Source organism: Eptatretus burgeri, chromosome 6 (assembly GCF_056783735.1).
Source record: "Eptatretus burgeri isolate ZD-2024b chromosome 6, Ebu_testis_v1, whole genome shotgun sequence".
Lineage (NCBI taxonomy): Eukaryota > Metazoa > Chordata > Myxini > Myxiniformes > Myxinidae > Eptatretus > Eptatretus burgeri.
Genome location: NC_140966.1, coordinates 63,104,832 through 63,124,714, shown reverse-complemented (window position 1 = coordinate 63,124,714; position 19,883 = coordinate 63,104,832). Strand labels below are relative to the sequence as shown.

General features: G+C 41.4%; 2 protein-coding genes across 3 annotated transcripts in view; one reads left to right on the top strand and one right to left on the bottom strand.

The window, feature by feature from the left end:
• LOC147024938 (uncharacterized) overlaps positions 1-9,775 on the bottom strand; it is a 41,133-nt gene extending 31,358 nt beyond the window's left edge. The window contains exons 1-4 of the mRNA XM_085886937.1: positions 8,481-9,775; positions 8,228-8,386; positions 7,779-7,836; positions 7,424-7,492 (exon numbers count right to left, since the gene is read on the bottom strand). Of these exons, the coding sequence (XP_085743063.1) occupies positions 7,424-7,492; positions 7,779-7,836; positions 8,228-8,386; positions 8,481-8,527 (333 nt within the window). The 5' untranslated portion in view covers positions 8,528-9,775. The remainder of the gene's footprint in view (positions 1-7,423; positions 7,493-7,778; positions 7,837-8,227; positions 8,387-8,480) is intronic.
• LOC147024937 (uncharacterized) overlaps positions 1-19,883 on the top strand; it is a 228,452-nt gene that overhangs the window by 159,646 nt on the left and 48,923 nt on the right. The window lies entirely within an intron of this gene.

Here is a 19,883-nt window from a genome sequence, read left to right as displayed (position 1 = left end):
AGGTTGATTTCACAATTGATAATTCATTTAGAGAGTTATTGGGTTTCTCCTCAAAAAAGATTGAAACTAATGGGACGTTTTACAGTGATAATGTCATTCAAATATCCTCAGGAATAAATTCGGTGTTAATTCACTGTGATTTGATTGATGGTGCTTATAATGATGGGAAAAAAACAAATACAATATTTTCATTCAGCGCATACTCAACCCCAATTGGTTATAAATTCAATATGGAACCCAAAAATTTGGTTTATCTACCTGTGTCAGGAAAAACCATACACAGAGTAAATTTTAGGATAACCGACCAAGATAATCGTGTGATTTCTTTTAATGGAGAAGTTATATCCATCAGAATTCACCTACGTGAAGTTTTCCAATAAATAAATACGATGGTTATTGTGAGGAAACACGAGTTGGGAAAATATAAAATAATTACAGGGGATGGGATGTTCCTTTCCCCATACTACAAGGGTGAAGGTATGTATCTTGGTAGAGGATACTATAAACCTAAGAGACAAAGGGGTGTTGGACATCAATTTAGAGGAGATGGGATAATTGATACTCTCATGGGTATTGGTTCAACTATTCTTTTTTTTTTTTTTTTTGTATACCTTGGTCGAGGCTCGTATGAGAGCGAACACACAACTCACAGCAAGGAGGCATGAGACAAGAGGGGCGGGAGTGGAAGGGACAAAACATTGGGGAACAGACACAGGTGAACTGTGGAAGGGAGAGGGATGGGGATGGGACGGGGAACATGGCGAGGAGAAGATGGACATTACAGGGACTTTCAGGAAGGAAAGCAGGAGAATTGAAGGAAGTGGGCTTGGGTGGATTATCGGGGGTAGAAAAGATCGAGGATTTGGATGGGGGAAGATAAGAGGTGGTGGTGAACAGCTGTTTTGAAAGCCTGGAGGGAAGAATGGGAAAGAATAGAGTGAGGAAGTTTATTCCAAAGGCGGGAAAAAAGAGGAATGAAAGAGTGAAGATGAGCAGTGATTCGTGATTTTGGTAGTTTAACCAGAAGGGGGTTGTTGGCGGACCTTGAGCGCCCTGTGGAAATGTGGTTGGGACAAATCGCAGAGAGAGCAGGGGGGGGCAAGGCTGGAGAGGAGTCGGTAGAGAGCAGTACTCTCTACCGAGAGTACTGCTCTTTCTTAAACATAAAGATCTAATTGGTTCAACTGCTTCTGCTGTGGAAAATGTAGCAGGTGCTGTAAAGAGTATAAAAGATGCTCAGAAGGAATCTCATAAATTACAAGCAATAAAAGAAATTAAGAAAGGCAAAACTCAGTTGTCCCCCCAAGAACGACAGAAAATAATTCAAATACTTGGATCAGGGTTTCAAAAGTTTTAACATCTTTTTTTCCTAAATAAATACAAGTATGGAAGCAATTGATAGTATCTATGATTTGGATGATACTATTATTATCTCAAACTCCACTAAAAAAGAAGATTACTTCAAGGTAAATGCAATAACTGGAACAGACTGGAATACGAATGGTACAAAAAGTTTTGAAATAAATAATCAACAAACCTATTTGAATCTCTCCGAAAGTTTCTTGTTGTGTAAATTTAAATTCACTAAGGCTGGGAATAACACAAACGCTACACTTGTAAATGATTTCTTCTGGAAAATGTTTGATAGTGTGCGTTTGTATATTGGAACACAAGAAGTTGAAGCGGTTGATTATGTCTCTGCTGTATCTGAAATGATAAAATTTACACTCTATACATTCAGTGATAGAATGGGAAAGGGGTCTGTCGAAGGTTTTATTCCTGATATGTCAACGGGAACAAACACAGACCCTGGATATACTCAAAGGAAAGGAATGTATAATGATGATACAAAAGCAGAAAATAGTTTTACTGTGGCAGTTCCTCTTAAAGGTATATTTGGATTTTGTGATCATGATAAAGTTCTGTATGGCCTTAAAATTAGATTTCAACTACAAAGGAATGATCATGAAAATCGATTGCTTTTTGGTGTTGGTAGTGCTTTTGGTGATCAGAATAAATTTGTAATTGAGGAAATGAGTTGGTATATCAGTGAATATACTCCTAATCTTAAAACAGAAGAGATGTTGAATCGAAGACTTAACTCAAAGAAACCACTCAGTGTATCATACCTCAAAAGAAGATGTCAACACGTTAAACTCAATCAAACTACTTACACATGGAATTTGGGTGTTCTGGAAGGAAAGCCACGATATCTGTGGATCATTTTTAAAAAGCCAGATGGTGATACTGCGACTGATAAGAATAATGCATTGAGTGATAATGCTAAGGTGAAACAACTTCGCGTTTCTCCAGATGGAACATTTTATCCACGAGATAGATTGGAAATTAATTGGGAAAAAAAATGATTTTGCTGAAGCATACAAGTCTTACCAAAAGGTGTGTGAAAGTAATGGAAATAAAGAACCTATTTTGGATATGACAGCATTTAAAAGTTTGTATACAATCTATGCGTTTGACCTGAGCGCTCAAAAGGAAACAATAAAGTCTAATCGAGTGGATACTTCCCTATACATTGAAAGAGGAGAGAGTGAAGAAGTTGATACATATTGTTTGCTTTTGGAAGAAACAGAATTGCAGATTAATACAGATAATGGTGTGATGATTAGTCTCACATAATTTTTTGTTAAATAAATGAGTGGCAAAGTACCAACTGGGGTATATGTTAATCAAATCAATCTTCATAAACTATCATCTTGTGTTCAAAATCAAAAGCCTTGTACGATTAACGTTAATACAATTCAGAGAAAAGGAGCAGTAAGAATTGATGTTTTTCTCACAAGAGAACAGGTTAAAATCTTGAATGACACTGGCTCACTTAAAATTAAAATGACAAAACCAATGTTGAAAAAATATTCAATAAGAGAGACGAGTGGAGGATTTCTCCCATTTCTAATTCCTTTATTTGCTGGTTTAAGTGCGGTTGGAGCATTGACGGGTGGTATTTCAACAGCGGTGAAAACTGCCAACGAAAGGAAGGCTCAACTCCAGGCTCAAAAAGAATTGGAAAGACATAACAAAGAGTTGGAGAAACAAATTAGTGGAAGTGGTGTAATTGTAGATTTTGCTGAAAAACTTGAAGGTCTGCCTGATAAAGCGAGATTGTTAGTTGGAGATATGCTTTCTTCTATAGCACAAGCAGGTGTAAAATTAACGAAAAGAGGTAATGGATTATATCTTTCTAATAAATAAATGAGCATTGATGAGTGGTTGAAAGAATTTGGAAAGAATACAACATCAAATTTACAACTTGTCAAATATTGTAAGAAATTAAAAATTCATAATGTGGTTATTTGTATGAGAGATGAATTAACAAATGTGCCGAAACATACAAAGAATATTATTATGAACTTAGAAGATAATAATGGGAACGGTTCTCATTGGGTTTGTATTTTTAATAGTCAAGACAAATATTATTTTGATAGTTTTGGTCTTCCGCCACCTGTTGAAGTCATAAAATTCTTACAGAATGGTGTTTATCAAACATTTCAAGTCCAAGAATTAAATTCCAAGTGTTGTGGTCAATTATGCCTATATGTGTTATTTCAACTCAACAAAAATAAAAAATTTTTATGATATTATTTTTAATCTAATATAAATGACTTATGTTGGTAAAGATGGTTCTATCTTTGGTGTATCTCAAGAACTGGATATTGATTTATCAAATTATTACACAAAGGCACAGGCTGAACGACATAAATATAATATAACCAAAAATATTACCATGAAAAATGCTTATAAATTAAAAAATTATCCAACCCCAACTGAAGCGAATGACTTGGTGAGATTAAGTGATTTATCACAATATATATACTTAAATAAAACGGCTGTGTATTCCAAAGATACAGAAGTGTTGATATTATCTCCAGGTCATACAGAATTCACAGTTCGAATTAAAATAAATTTTTATAAAGAAGGGCGTATCGTTTGTATGAGAATAGAACAATGTGGGTATGATATGAATGATTTAGGGTATAATTGGTCATTTAAAATTAACCTCGAAGACCTGGAACAATTAAATCAGTCTCGTAAGGAAGAATATTATCCACTTGGTATCGAGAATGAGTTTTGTGGGGCTACGATTAGTAAACAACAAATAAAAGAATTTAATAAGGGTAAATATAATAATGGTTTTGCCCTTGTTTATCTCATGAAAACAGAAAAAACAGGATTATATATAATAAGTAAGGAAATACAAAATGATTTAACTATGGGAAGATGGGGAGGTGTTTCGTGCCATAATATTATTCTAACATATATTTCTAATACATAAATGACAGCAAGAAGGCTTCAATAAAATTATCATTTCTGTGTTCAAGCATACCTTCAAGAAAAGGGTATTCGGTATTTTAATAAATATGTTCTACAACATAAGAATGAGGTATTTTCAATAAAAGATTGGCATTATGCTGATGTTGATAAACCGACAACTTTAGATTTAATTAGAATGTTAAATAATGAAAAAATTATAAAGTTAAGAAAAGGTAAGGCTCTTTTAGAAATTCAAAAGAAATTTTATTGGTTTCCTGTTGTAAAAAAATTATTTTGGATACAGGAATAACAAGAAATCCTGATGAATATATGTATAATATTCTATGGGGTGTAAGCGATTCAAGGATAGTAAGGGATGAGGAAGGAGTTGAAGAAGAGAGGGAAGAGGAGGAAAAGGAGAAGAGAGAGAAGGAGGAGAGGGAGAAGAAAGAGAAGGAGGAAAGAGAGAAGAGAGAGAGGGATGAAAGGGAGAAGAGAGAGAGGGAGGAAAGAGAGAAGAGAGAGAGGGAGGAGAGGGAGGAAAGAGAGTGGATGAATAAATATCAAAATATGGAAACCAGTGAGATTCAAAAAAGAATAGGGGTATTACAGAAAATAACTCAACCCACCGAGGAGGAAAACAAAGATTTGATAAGTCTATTTACAATACTTTCGACAAGACTATTGACATCGAGAAGACATGTATTTTAATTCAAGTTTTTCATTTTTTTTTCTTAAATAAATGGGGGAGAGAGTGAAGGCATTTCTAAGGATTCTTTATGTTTTAAAAATTAAGATTCAAATGTGCATGTTGGAAACTAAAAAGGTTTTTGCACTCTGCAGGAATTTTTCTCATAAATAAATGAGTTATTGTCTCAAATGTAAAAAGAAAACTAATACTAAAAATATTTCATATATTAAAAGTAAAAATAACAGGGTTATACAAAAAGGTATATGTTCGGTGTGTGGTTCAAAAAAAAATCAATTTATCTCCCAACACAAACTAGGAGGAGATATACAAAAGTTTTTATCAGGAAGTAAATTTACAACTACTGGAATACCAGGGGAATTACATCTTCCAGGGTATTCTTTCTGTGGTCCAGGCACAAACTTGGATAAAAGATTAGATGAGGCAGACAATCCTAAATCCTGGAGTAAGCCTATCAATAGAGTTTATGAAGTGTGCATGAGACACGATATTGATTATGGGAATACCACAACGTTGGAAGAAAAGCATGATGCCGATAGAGAAATGTTGTATAATTTGTCTCTGATACAAAATCCAACCTTGAGAGAAAAAGTTGATCGGTTCATTGTGAAGAAGATGATCAATGCTAAATTGAAACTTGGACTTGGAAATTCAAAAAACTTGTAAGCTCTAATGATGTCATAAAGATTGAAGAGCAATTAGCTGATGAATTACATAAACCAATATTCACAAAGTTTCAGAGAAGGAAAGTTTATTCCAAGGAAGTAGATTATATCTGGTCTGCTGATTTGATTGAACTCAATAATGATAAGGGGTACAAGTATGCTTTAACCGTTATTGATTTGAGGAGTAGATATGCGTGGGTTGTCCCTTTAAAAAACAAAACAGGTAATACTCTTATGTTAGCTTTTCAACAGATATTTAATAAAAGTAAGAGAAAACCTAAAAAATTGTGGACTGATGAGGGTAGAGAGTTTTATAACAAGACATTTATGAATTTTCTAAAAAATAACAGTATTACATTATACAGTACCTTTAATGAAGGGAAGGCAGTTGTTGTTGAACGTTTTAATCGTACCTTAAAAGAGAGACTATATAAAAAATTCACACAACTCGGTTCACAACAATGGTCATCTTTTATTCAGGATATTGTGGATAAGTATAATGACACGATTCACACGGCAACAAATATGAAACCATCAGAAACATTTACAAAATTAAAATATGAAAAAGAGATTAATGTCAGAAAACCTAAGTTCAAAGTTGGTGATATCGTAAGAATATATAGGTGGAAATCTCATTTTCAAAAAGTTATACGAAAAGATGGACCAACGAGCTTTTTAAAATTGTTGATGTAATAGATACGGTTCCTTGGACTTATAAGATATATGATTTGGAAGGGGAAGAGATTTTAGGTTGATTTTATTCACAGGAATTACAAAAGACAAAGATAAATTGAAATTTTTTGACTCCGCCCCTTTTTGACTCCACCCACACAAGCCCCCGCCCACACAAGCCCCCACCCACACAAACCCCACACAAACCCCACCACACCCCCCCCACAAGCTCCAATAAATTGAAATTTTTTGACTCCGCCCCTTTTTGACTCCGCCCACACACCCCCCTCCCACCGAAGCCCCGCCCAGACAAACCCCACACAAACCCCACACAAAAACTCCACACAAGCTCCACACACACAAACCCCACACAAGCTCCACCCATATTCATCATATTCACATAATTAGTGATTAGTTAATTCGTTCCCCACACACACAACATGTTTATTTAATTAAAAAATTATCCACCCATCCACACAAGCTCCACTCATCCACCCATCCCCCCATCTCTCCACCCATCCATTTATCCACACAAACCTCATCCACATAAGCCTCATCCACATTCACCCCTCCCACACAAGCTCCACCCACATAAACCCCTGCCCATATAAACCCTGCCCACATAAACCCCTTCCACATAAGCCCTGGCTACACAAGCTCCACACAAAAGCTCCACACACATAAACCCTGTCCACATAAACCCCTCCCACACAAGCTCCACCCACATAAACCCCGCCCACACAAGCCCCACCCACACACGTCCCGCGCGCACAAGCCCCTCCCACACACACCCCACCCACACAAGCCCCCCGAAGCCCCGCCCACACAAGCCCCGCCCACACAAGCCCCACCCCCTCATCCCCCCTGTGCACCCCCACCTTTGACCCACCACCTCCCTCATCCCACCCCCACCCTTCCCCACACACACACATGGGGAGGGGAGGGATGGGATGAGGGGGTGATGGGTCATTGGGGGAGCGCACCTATCCCCCCCCCAACCCCTCCCTCTCGTTCATGTCTTGATTCTTTTTTTGTAATTCAGAATCAAGTATTTGTAAACAAAGCAAATATAATTTATTAATATTGAAAATATTAAATATTCATTTGCGAGAATGTATAATCTTTCCCAGCAATCTTCTTCAGATGTCTTGTGATTTCGAAACTCAGACACCATATTCTGTTTTGAAACAAAAAGTGGATAATAATTAGGTTTTATAAAGATAATTACATGGTAATATGAGTAAGCCTCGGCCACTGAATTAACACACCAGGAGCCTGTCATCCTTTCAAGGTCAATAAAATGAATTCCAGTGTACTGACAAAACCATGTCCAAACTAATGATGCAACCAACATATGGCGACATTCTAAAGAGAGAGTGATATTAATAATAATTCAGAAATATTTACCTCCAGAAAATCATGTGTTGTACGAGTGATATTAATAATAATTCAGAAATATTTACCTCCAGAAAATCATGTGTTGTACAAGATTGCTTCAACAGCTGATGTTGTGCGATAGTGCTGAAAAAAAAAAATAATAAGTCAAGGGTATAGATGAAGAGACAGACAGGGAAAGCAACACACACACACACACACACACACACACACACACACACACACACACACACACACACACATACACACACACACACACACACACACACACACACATACACACACACACACACACACCCACACACACACACACACACACACACACACACACACACACACACACACACACACACACATACACACACACATAGACACACACACACACGTGCCTCACCATTGGTTTAATTCATTCGAGATCAGAGACCAGTCATTATAAATCATTGACCTCTTCAATAAGAGCAGAGAGAGGTAGGTAGAAAGACAGACAGAGAGAGAGACACACACACACGTGTCTCACCATTGGTTTAATTCCTTCGAGATGAGAGGACGTGATAAGACTTCATGCCACTCATTGTAAATGTCTTTCAATTCTCTTCTAAAATCATTGATCTCTTCAATAAGAGTATTAATTTCATGAACCACGTCGTGATATGTAAACTCAATTTCTTCCAATGCCCTGTCAGGGAAAAAATATACATATCAGAATTATCATGATTTAATTAATAATCATTTGCTTCATCGTTCAAAGAGAAAACAATACACAAACTTACCAACTCTGTAGTGGGCTGTTGTCTTCATCGGAAGAAAGATCGTCCATGCCTCAGTTGTAAAAATGAAAATCCCGTCTGGCAGAAACTTTGTCTGGCGAACCGCTTATAAAGCAACGATGAGGAGATTGCTTAATCATTGGGTGTGGCCACAGGAAATGACAAGCTTCTCTTAATGATCTCATCTGGCCACCGCCCGAGTTGCAAATCATTTTTGTACATAAACCACGCCATAAAAAAGTTTTCAGTTCGTGTTCTGAGATAAAATATAAACACGAGACCTTGTCTCACAGAATAGTTCCTATTTTTTCACAGCATGACAGTCCAAAACCACTTCCTCATTCACACAGCACGGCCGTGTCAAAAAAACACTTCCTCATTTTCACGGCATGAACTGAAAACATTTGAAACAAAACTTTTTTTATGGCATGGTTTATGTACAAAAATGATTTGCAACTCGGGCGGTGGTCAGATGAGATCATTAAGAGAAGTTTATCATTTCGTAATGGCACAAAAGGGGTATCTTAAAAAATATAAAGATTCAAATGTTTTGTTTTTCAATATTTTAGATGGGGATTATTGTGCAAAGAAAATTTAACTATTGAAGGAATTTGAGAATGAACAAATGTTTATAGGTTCAATGAGTGAGCTAAACAATATGCATTGGTTATTTGATAAAGAGTGCCCCGAGGCTTAGACGTTTCAGATATTTCTTTAGAATCACCTTTAACAAATCCTTATCTTGTTGTATGGGTTATTTGATAAAGAGTGTCCCGGGGCTTAGACGTTTCAGATATTTCTTTAGAATCACCTTTAACAAATCTTTATCTTGTTGTATGGGTTATTTGAATAGAGTGCCCCGAGGCTTCGACGTTTCAGATATTTCTTTAGAATCACCTTTAACAAATCTTTATCTTGTTATATGGGCTATTTGAATAGAGAGCCCCTAGGTTAAAAGGGGAAATAAAAAAATGACAGTTTTTACAGCCATTTTTCCCTGCTGTGCAGGGGTTTGGTTTTTTCTTGAGGCAATGTTTTATGGCCGGATGCCCTTCCTGACGCCAACCCTGGTCGCCTCTTACGACACACAGGGATATGGTACACCTATTCTAACCGGGGCATACACCGGGACCAGTACACTGGCACTCATTTCGCCGACCTCGGAAGGATGGCAGGCTGAGTCAACCCCCTGGTGTTAATTCAGCAGCCAACGGGGCTTGAACTCAGGACCCTGGGATCCCAAGCCGCCACCCTAACCACTAAGCCAACACCAGGCTCCAGGTTAAAAGGGGAGACAAATAAATATACCTTGGGCTAAAAAGGGGATTTTTTTTTAGGGGAAAAAAAGAAAAATTTCATGGCTGAAAATCCCCCATTCATTTACATGGGGAAAAGTGAGCCAGAACCAGTATTCTTTCCCTACTCACGTTGGCGCACACGGAGTGGGCGCGTTGGCCAGCGCTGGTCGAGGGCGCCCGAGCGGGCGTGCGAGGCTGACACTGCCCTTGGCCGGTCATCAGGGCACGGCCCAGGGGTTCTTGCAAGATGATTCATGGTGCGAAGTTCGGTGTGGGCGATTCGTGTCATATCGTGGGGTCAGAGCGAGACGGTCCCACAGCTCGGGGTCACCTTGCCGGAAATGGAGTGTTGCAGTTTCCGGCCATCGTGGCCGGTCCGTGCAGGGAGTCGTGGCCAATCAGAGTGCCTGATTTGGGTGATGACACCAAGTTTCGGGGTGGCCCCCCATCCCACGCTGCGGGGCCTATAAAGGTCTGAGCGGACTCCTCCTTCTCTCTCTGCTGCTGCCCTGCCTCGTCTTTCGCTCAACCTGGACCTCGACTCTGCCTTCTGTTGGCATCACTGGGCTCCTCCTCCTCTTCTCCGCCCACACAACTCTGACTCCACCCTCCCAACTCAAGCCCCTCCTTCACGCCCATGGTCTCGACAAGAGCTGCCTGAAGCAGGAGACGACGCTTCAGCTCCCAGGGGAGTACCGTGTCACGGAGCATCCCCCCCAATCGTATTGGTGGCGCATTCGGGTACCGCGTATCATTTATACAAAGGTACCGAGAGACCGTAGCCTCAACTCCTCTCCTGTCTTGCCTCATACCTTTTCATCAGATTTTCTGTGTCTGCACGTGTGCGTGTGTGTGTGCCCGGGGCCTGTCCATGTAAGTAAGCCTGCAGAAGATCCTTATTATTATTTTTGGGTTAGGTCTGCTCTGTGTCCGCTTTTATAAGTTGCTTGTTATTTGCTGCACCACACCTCTCTCCCCTATCTCTGCACAACACACCCCAATAAATCTTGATCATGCCACATACCTTTCCTCACCCATTGTAATTTATTATTATTCGAAATGTTCCCTGTTCGTGTTTGTCTTTTCTTCCATTGGTCCAGCATGGTCCGAATCCTAGCTTAGCCAGGACTTTATTCTCAAGAATCCGTTCCTTTTAGCCAGTACATCCTTGGCAGTGTCGCTTGGCTGCATCCGATCCGGTAAAGTGATCCGGTCTGGTTGAGTGATCCGGTTCGGACAAACTGTACCGAGGGCGTGTTCCATGGTAATTATATCACATGCTTATTTTTAGGTAAAGCCGAGGTCACATTTACCACGGCGGCCGTGGGGTCTCCAAAATCTACGGCCACTAGCAATTATACGGCGGCCGCAGTATTTCCACGGCCACACAATGTAGCAGTCACATATGTTTTTATTTTTCGCGGATCCGCACGGCGTATTTAGAAATTGTGGAGACCGAAAACGTGGTGGTGCCGTACGGTCTTTGATTTGATGTCGCACAGTGACCTTAGGGCATCGCTGTGGCGGCCATAGAATTTTCAAGGCAGACGCAAGGTAGCCTCAAGGTGCGCGCAAGGCGACCGCAAGGCGACCGCAGGGGGACCCTAAGGCGAACGTGCGGCCAGACGGACGGTAACGAGTGGGTATATATACCAGTTCTTTTTTTACTGAAATAAAAATATACCAGTATATATAACTGAATATACTATAACTATAATATACCGTGGTGCCCCCAGAATCAGAACGACCCATTGTTTGAACAAATTGGAGTCCGAACAATTTTTTCGAGAAAATTTTGCCCTAAAAACCTAATGCATTTTTTAAAAACCGAACACAACGAAGCGTTCATGTTTGTTCACGTGTCTCCCCCACCTGTTCGAGCCGCATCTTTGCGCTTTGTTCGTTCAGTTCGTCGGTGGAAGTACTCGTGAAAGCATCTCTCGTGTGTCGATCGATACTTTAGGCCTCAGTCACATTTGCTCTACGGCAAGGATACGGCGGCCGTACGCCCTCTGAATTGACAGAAACGTGCGGCGGCCGCAGAGAAACTGAGGTGGCCTCAGGGAGGCCCTACGCCATATGGCTATATTTTACAGGTCGTAAGGGCGCCGTGGAATTATAGCGCGGAGTTATAACTTTTATCATTTCTACGTTCACCGTAGCAATTCGACAAAGCCAAGCTATGACGTAGATGTGTTCCACGTCGACTGTACGTAGGGCGTACGGTGGGCTTGCGTTATTCGTGCGGCTGCCGTAAGCTCTTCTCAATGAAAAATGAATTTTCCAACCCCCAAAAAATTGCGGCGGCCGCACTATTTCCACGGTCGCTGTACGGTGGCCTTAGGGCCCCCTGCGGTCGCATTGCGGGCACCTTGAGGCGAACTTGCGTCTGCCTTGAAAATTCTATGGCCACCGCAGGGACGCCCTAAGGTCACCGTGCGACATCAAATCAAAGACCGTACGGCACCCCCACGTTTTCGGTCTCCACGATTTATAAATACCCCGTGTGTCTACACGAAAAATAAAAACATATGTGACTGCTACATTGTGTGACCGTGGAAATTCTGCGGCTGCTTTATAATTGCTAGTGCCCATACATTTTGTAGACCCTCCGGCCGCCGAGCCAAATGTGACTTCGGCCTTACCTCGTGTTTTCACCTTCATTTGTGATGTTTGTTTTTTAATCATCTTGTGTTTTAATTAATAACAAAAGAAGCAATCCGATCACGTGGTGTGACGGACTGTCAGGCAAGGATTGAATTTCACAGCAAAACCGGTTGTAATTTGGAATGTCCATGATTACGTCAGCCCGATGCGCTTGATGAAAGTGATTGTGGTTCTACGGGCATCAAGTGTGATGAGCTGCCCTGGGGGCAGCGCTCTCGCAGAGTGCGCGAGCGATCGGAACCCAGGACGGAGCTCGAGCCTGTGTGGACCTTTGGATGTGGTGATTGTACCAGTTTAATACAATACACCACCACCGAAGGTCATTTACTCATCTTATTTTACCTTATAGCTGAAAAGATAATCGGGTCGAATGGGGCCTCGCGATAACACACCGCTCGGCAAATCGCAAATGGAGCGAGCTGCTTAAACGGCTCGTTTCCAAGCAGGTCCCGTTGAGATGTAAATTCCCGGCATTTCTGTCTACGCGCATACTTAGGTAAATGGACAATTCGGCGATCGGACCCTGTCGTGTGTGGACAGAATAGTTGGCTGATTTACAGTGTGATTCAAAACTCACCCGTAGCTGGATTTCGGCGTTGATCCAAAAGCTGCGACTGGGATTGCCACGTCCGGTGGGCGCATGGCTGCGATTAACTAAAAGCGGTCGCTCGCACGCCAGCGTGGTGGAAACCATAACAATTTATATGTGTGTGTATATGTATATATATATATATATATGTATATATATATATGTTGGGTGAATATACTGATTCTGGCTCACTTTTCCCCATGTGAGTGAATGGGGGATTTTCAGCGATTCATTTTTTTTTTCCCTAAAAAGTAAACCCCCTTTTTATCCCAAGGTATATTTATTTGTCTCCCCTTTTAACCTTGGGGTACTCTATTCAAAGAACCGATGCAATAAGATAAAGATTTGTTCAAGTAGTAAAGTAGTAATGTGATTTGTTTAAGTTGATTCTAAAGAAATATCTGAAACATGTAAGCCGAGGGACACTCTTTTTCAAATAACCAATGCATATTGTTCAGCTCACTCATTGAACCTATAAACATTTGGTCATTCTCAAATTCCTTCAATAGCTTTAATTTTCTTTGCACAATAATCCCCATCTAAAATATTTAAAAATAAAACATTTGAATCTTTATATTTTTCAAGATACCCCTTTTGTGTCATTATGAAATGATATACTTCTCTTAATGATCTCATCTGACCACCTCCTGAGTTGCATATCATTTTGAGATTGTAGTAAATTATTTTTCCATTGTTCAATTGATAACCATCAAATTTTTCAGTCCATTCAAGGATATTTATTATTTTCTTTACATCCTCTAACTTACTAGTTTTTAAATTGATTCGCTTATTTGTTTTATTAACCTCCGCCATCGAAGATCGGAGGTTACTGTTTTCACCCCTTTCTGTTTGTTACTTACGAAATCTAAAGATTTCGTAAGTATATTGATGACTTCCGTTTCTGTTTGTTTGTTTGTTTGTGTGTTTGTTTGTGTGTTTGTTTGTTTGTTTGTTCGTTTGTTTGTATGCACGATAACTCGAGAACGGAAGGAGCTACCAATGTCAAATTACACCATGTGATTCAGGAGGGTGATGGCTAGCGCTGATTACATTTTGGTCAAAATCGGTCGAAGGTCAAGGTCACAGTGAGGTCAAATATTCGATTTTTGATGGTTTGGTACAGATAACTCGAGAACGGAAGAAGCTACCAATGTCAAATTACACTACGTGATTCAGGAGGGTGATGTCTAGCGCTGATTAGATTTTGGTCAAAATCAGTCAAAGGTCAAGGTCACAGTGAGGTCAAACATCCAAAACATTCGATTTTTGATGGTTTGGTACAGAATCATTGCAGAGACTTCTGGTAGCCCTGATTAGATTTTGGTCAAAATCAGTCAAAGGTCAAGGTCACAGTGAGGTCAAACATCCAAGACATTCGATTTTTGATGGTTTGTTACAGAATCATCGTAGAAACTTCTGGTTTGCGTCGCTACCTTCTCTAGAGACAGCTTTTATTGGACAAGGTCAGAGGTCAAGTTGACGATTTCGTAAGTACCAGTCTATGACTGCTTGTTTGTTTGTTTGTTTGTGAACAGTATTACGGAAAAACTCCTCGACGGATTTCGGCGAAACTTGGTGGGGCGTTAGGTATGGTCCAAGTATCATGCCATTAGATTTTGGACTTGGTCCCCCCCCCCCCCAAAAAAAATTGTTAGAGAAATTTTTTTTTGCATTTCTACATGTTTTAAGTGATTTACAACCCCCCCCAAAAAAAAAATTAGAGAAATTTTTTTTTTTGCATTTCTCCATTTTTTAAGTGATTTCCAACCCCCCCCCCTCAAAAAAAAATTTAGAGAAAAAAATTTTGAAACTTTTTTTAACAAAATTTCGATTTCTTTTTTTTGCATTTCTACATGTTTTAAGTGTTTTCCAAACCTCTCCCCCCCAAAAAAAAAAAAATGGAGAAAAGAACTATAACGCTGTCAGCACTGTTGACATCATATTTAATGAATAAGATATAAGGTTCACTTGAGTGACTCAGCAGTATTGGTGGCGGAGGTTTTGCACTCTCCCGAGTGCTCCCCCTCTAGTTTACCTTTATTTTAGTTATTTTTTCAATAAGACTTATTTGATATTTTTCACATTCATTATGTTTTCCATTTATATACCAAGACTGATATTTTCTCCACTCTTTAGTTTGATTAATACTTGGTTCGACCATTTATATATTGTGAAAAAGACGGCGGTAGCCCTTAAAAACCCAAACCCATATTGTATTTTATATACTCTATGATTAAATATTCACTCTATCTTACAATATCCATATGGAACACAATCTATTCCATTATCTAAAATAAATCTCTTATCATCAAAGGCTCCTAATGCCTTTTTATTTACTTCTTCACGATATATCTTATGTTTATAACTTCTTATTGTATTCATTTTCCTATATTCTTCTTTTTTATTCATCAAACAATTATAATAATTTCTAAAAGTTATTAATTTCTTTATTACATATTTCTTTATTCCCTTTAACCTTTTATCAATCTGATCACCATACTTATAAGCATATGCCTTTGCTCTCAATCCAATAAACTCACTCATTACTTTTCCACCCAACTCATCCTTAAACTTACCAATAACCTTTTCATTCTTTTTTGAAAATAATTCACTCTTCTTACTAAAATTACTTGTATCATATACTCCAATATTTTTCTTCATATCTTTATAAACATCATCAGTTTTTTTATATCTAGAATAAAACTATCAGTGTCCATATACAACAATGAAACAAAATGGTCCAGGGCGAGTTCCTCCCGGTACTTCGGCGCCATATTCGCGTGTGTGATCCCCACCGCGCGGCGAATATCGTGCGCCAATTTCCCCATCGTATCATGGGGGTGTCCTTTGCGCCCACTGAGCTGAGCCTTAACAAGCTCGCTCTGCTGTTCCATACCAAACCGGTTATTTAGGCCCGAATAGAGGTCTGCCAGTGTTGCCCCTTCCAAGGGTATCGTGGTCAAGACCTCGGATGCCGCACCGCGCAGTGCAGCCGTGAGCTGTGCCATGCCCTGCACCTGGTCCCAGCCGTTGCCTCTGGCCACGCAATGAAACTGGGCCAAATATGCCCTCAGGTCCGTATTCCCATCATACGGAGGCAGTGGCACCTTCTGGCCTTTCGAGGTCTGAACCCCACCTTCCCAGTCCCTGAGGGACACATGGAGGGACGGACCCCCCAGATTCCAATGGTGCCCTACCCCCGCAGAGCCCGAGCCATTCGCCCGGGGAGTTTACTACCCCCGTCTGCGTCGGTGCACACTCCGCACTGTCCTGCTTACTCCCCCATGCCATCAGACTCGCACTCTGCATACTCGCAGGAACAGTCATACTGGGGGCCCGCATTAGGCCAAGAGACCCCGTGGCCTCTGCCCTCCCCAAACTCGGCATGCACACCCCCGCGTTGTGCAACCCCCTTACCTCGTTCAGTGACACCGGCCCCACCTGGTTACGATCTGCCTCGAGGGAGCGTATTCTCTCCCCCTGTTCTATAAGGAGGCCATCCTGCCTCTTACACCGGGTCTCAACACAGTCCACCAACTCTACTTTCATATCCTCTACCTTCCCCTCTATTCGTGCTTGCACGTCTTTTGCTTTTTCCAAGTCGTCCTTAACCTTCTCTACCTCCGCTTGAGTCTCTACCAATCCACCTTTTACCAATTTAACTTCTTCTTCTGTCTCTTTTATATGTCTGTCCAGTCGCACTCCCATTCCCTGCGTCTCTATCTCGGCCTTCCGTCCCATCTCTTTAACCATTTCAGTCATCTCTTCGTGTCTCGTTTTGCACTCTTTTTTTTTACGGCCTCCAATTCCTTCTTTGTTTCCCGCCTTAGTTGGTCTTGTCCTTCCTTTACCTTTTTCATCCCTTGTCCTAACTTGTCTACCTCCTGTCCAACCGTTATTATTTCGCCTGTCACATCCTTCTTACCAAGCTGTTGTTGGTCGTGGACTACACACCTTTTACACTCCCTTTCAACTCGTTCACCTCTCCTCGTATCATGCCGATCTCCTTCGCCATTTTTCCTTTTGCTTCCTCCAATTCTTTCTTTAGTGCCCCTTGCCCAGCCTGGATATCCAGCCCCATGCTCTGCATTTCACCCCGCATTACTTTAATCTCTTCCTTCATTTTGCTTTGTATATTTGTCTCCATTTTTCCCATCAACGCCTCGAACATGTCTCTTACGTCAAATAACCACGTGGCAGTCGCTTCACCATTATCGGGCGCGGATCCGCCGGGAGCTGAGGAGGGATTTTGATGGAGGAGGGGAGGGGGGGTGTCATACACTGCGGCCCCCGCCACTGCGCCCATTGTGGACTCTGCATTTATTTGCGGGGAATAGTCAACCTGCATAATGGGAGTGTCCTGCATGGTCATTTCGGCCTGAGCCATAGATTCTAACATTTCCAAATCCATTCCTAATCCCTCCTGCCCATGCTCGCCTTGGCTGAACATTTTACGTGCTGGGAATAAAATTTATAACGCTCGTAATTTGGGGACACAGGGGGGGGGGGGGTTGCTCCGTATACCCCTGATCCGACTCCATGAATTTTGCTATGGAGGCGGAGGGGGCCGGATCGCACTCCTGACAACCAGTTGTTACAGGCCGGGCGTCAGCCGCCAACCGACCGCTCTGAATGGAGCCGCAAGTCGAGTCGGCCCGACCGATCGCCCGGAATATAGATCGCCACCCGGATAACTCCGAGCGACGGGTCCTTGTACAAGAACCGAAATACGCCAATCGGCAGATCACGTGGGGTAGGGTCGATTGCCAATCTTCAATTTACCTAAATACCCATGTGATCCAACTGCCGGGGTATTCCACCCTCGACGGATCTCATACGGAACAAACCGCCGAGGCGAGCTTGTCCGTGCGCGATTCCGAGCGGCGTAATCGCCGAGAACCGTCGGTCCAAATGTCCCCCTATTTCGGCAAACTAACGGCTTTCGAACTCCCAACACACGAAATGTTCAGTCAATGAGGGAATGGACGCAACGAGCAGGTGTACATTCACACAAGGACATTTATTATAATGAAAGACGTATGCAATTAAATAAGGCAAAACATGAATGCAATTATACAAGCAACAAAAGCACAACAAATGAAGTACAACCGTCTACTTATTATGTACAGTCATTTACACTTAACAGCAGTTCCTACTTATTAGACGGGCCCACGGACACACGTACACACACACACACCCAAGAAATGGTGGCTGAGGCCTTTAATCACGAGCTCCAGCTCGGAGGACAGGTGAGCTGAAACTCAGAGCCTAACTCGAACCTCTCCACATCGTGTGGTCTTCAACTTGTCCGGTCCCGGGCTCCAGCGAGAGCGAGCTGGATCCAAATTGCCGTGAGCCATGTTCCTTCCCGATCTCCCACGAATCTTCCCGCGCTTCTCAACACGTGCCGGTGAGACGAGGCGCCAATCCTTCCTGTCGATCGTCGCTTCCCCGAGGATCCAATTCCAAGAAGCGGCCGATGCATCGCACCAAGCCGGGAAACAAAATGGAGAACGAAAAGCACCACGAACCAAGAAGAAGAGGGAGAAGAGGAAGAAGAGGAAGAAGCCTCCACTCGCAGCTCGAGCCGAACAACCGGCTCAAGTTCCTTCCAAAACAATGCAGCAGCCGAAGCTCACTGAGACAGCCGAAGCAAAAAGCTTCCGAAGGCCTCAAGCCAACCAAGCCAAGCAGGACCCGATGGCCTGCTGAACGACTGCTCTCTCCGAAGCAAAAAAGCTTACTAACCCCACGGGACTCAGCACACGAACTCTGCACATGGGACTCAGAACGGGATTCTTCACGAACTCTGCCATGGGACTCCCCACAAACTCAGCCCTACCACGGGACTCTCACGAACTCAGAAAGGATCTCCTCTTTATCCTTTGCACCCCCTCCCCCACACCCGGCGTTACTCATGCCCTCGTGATCCATCCCCCCCGGTTCTCAACACGGGTGGGAGGGAGTTGTTGACGTCACCGCTGGGTTCTTCTTCCTCTTCGCAGAAGAGGGGGAGGGACGTCTCCTTTGTTTCGTTCCCTAACTATTAAATCGATCCGCAGCACATCTAATCGATCTCGCATCTAACCCTAACATTTATCGCATTTATCGCATAACTATTAAATCGATTCGCAGCGCATCTAACCCAAACATTTAAACAATGAAAGGTGAGCTATCTAGGGAACATGCACTTGTCGACATAGCTGACTAAGGGAACCTGTATGTTGTGTGCAATGGAATTCCAAATTCGTAGCAATATATATATATATATATATATATATATATATATATATATATATATATATATATATATATATATATATATATATATATATATATATATATATATATATATATATATATATGAAAAATCGTGCAGGTATTGGTGAATTTGGATCAGCAAACGCAGAAGGAAGCTGGTCGTTCCAAACTTGCAGGAAGAAGAATAGGGGTTAGAGAAACATGGTTGCAGGAGGTGTATCCGGAGAGGTAAAGAGAATAAACAATTTTTTTTTTTAAGATGAGGTAAGATTAGGTAAAGGAACGGTTGAAGAAAAAATAATGATGGTGTATGGTAAATGTGGGTTAGCAAAAGTAAATGGTAGATCGACAGAAGGAGAAGGAAGAAGAGTCGGTACAGGAAGTCACATGGTCACGTGGGGTACAACGTGAGGTAAAAGATATTTTTTCTTGTATTTTTATTTTATTTTAAGACATGAAACAGAGGGTATAATTGAGAAGGGGAGAAGGAGGGTGGAGGGAAAAGTGGAGAAATTATAAAGTGATGGGAATAAAGAGAAAATACAATAAACACGATCACACACACACACACACACACAAACGGGAAGAAGG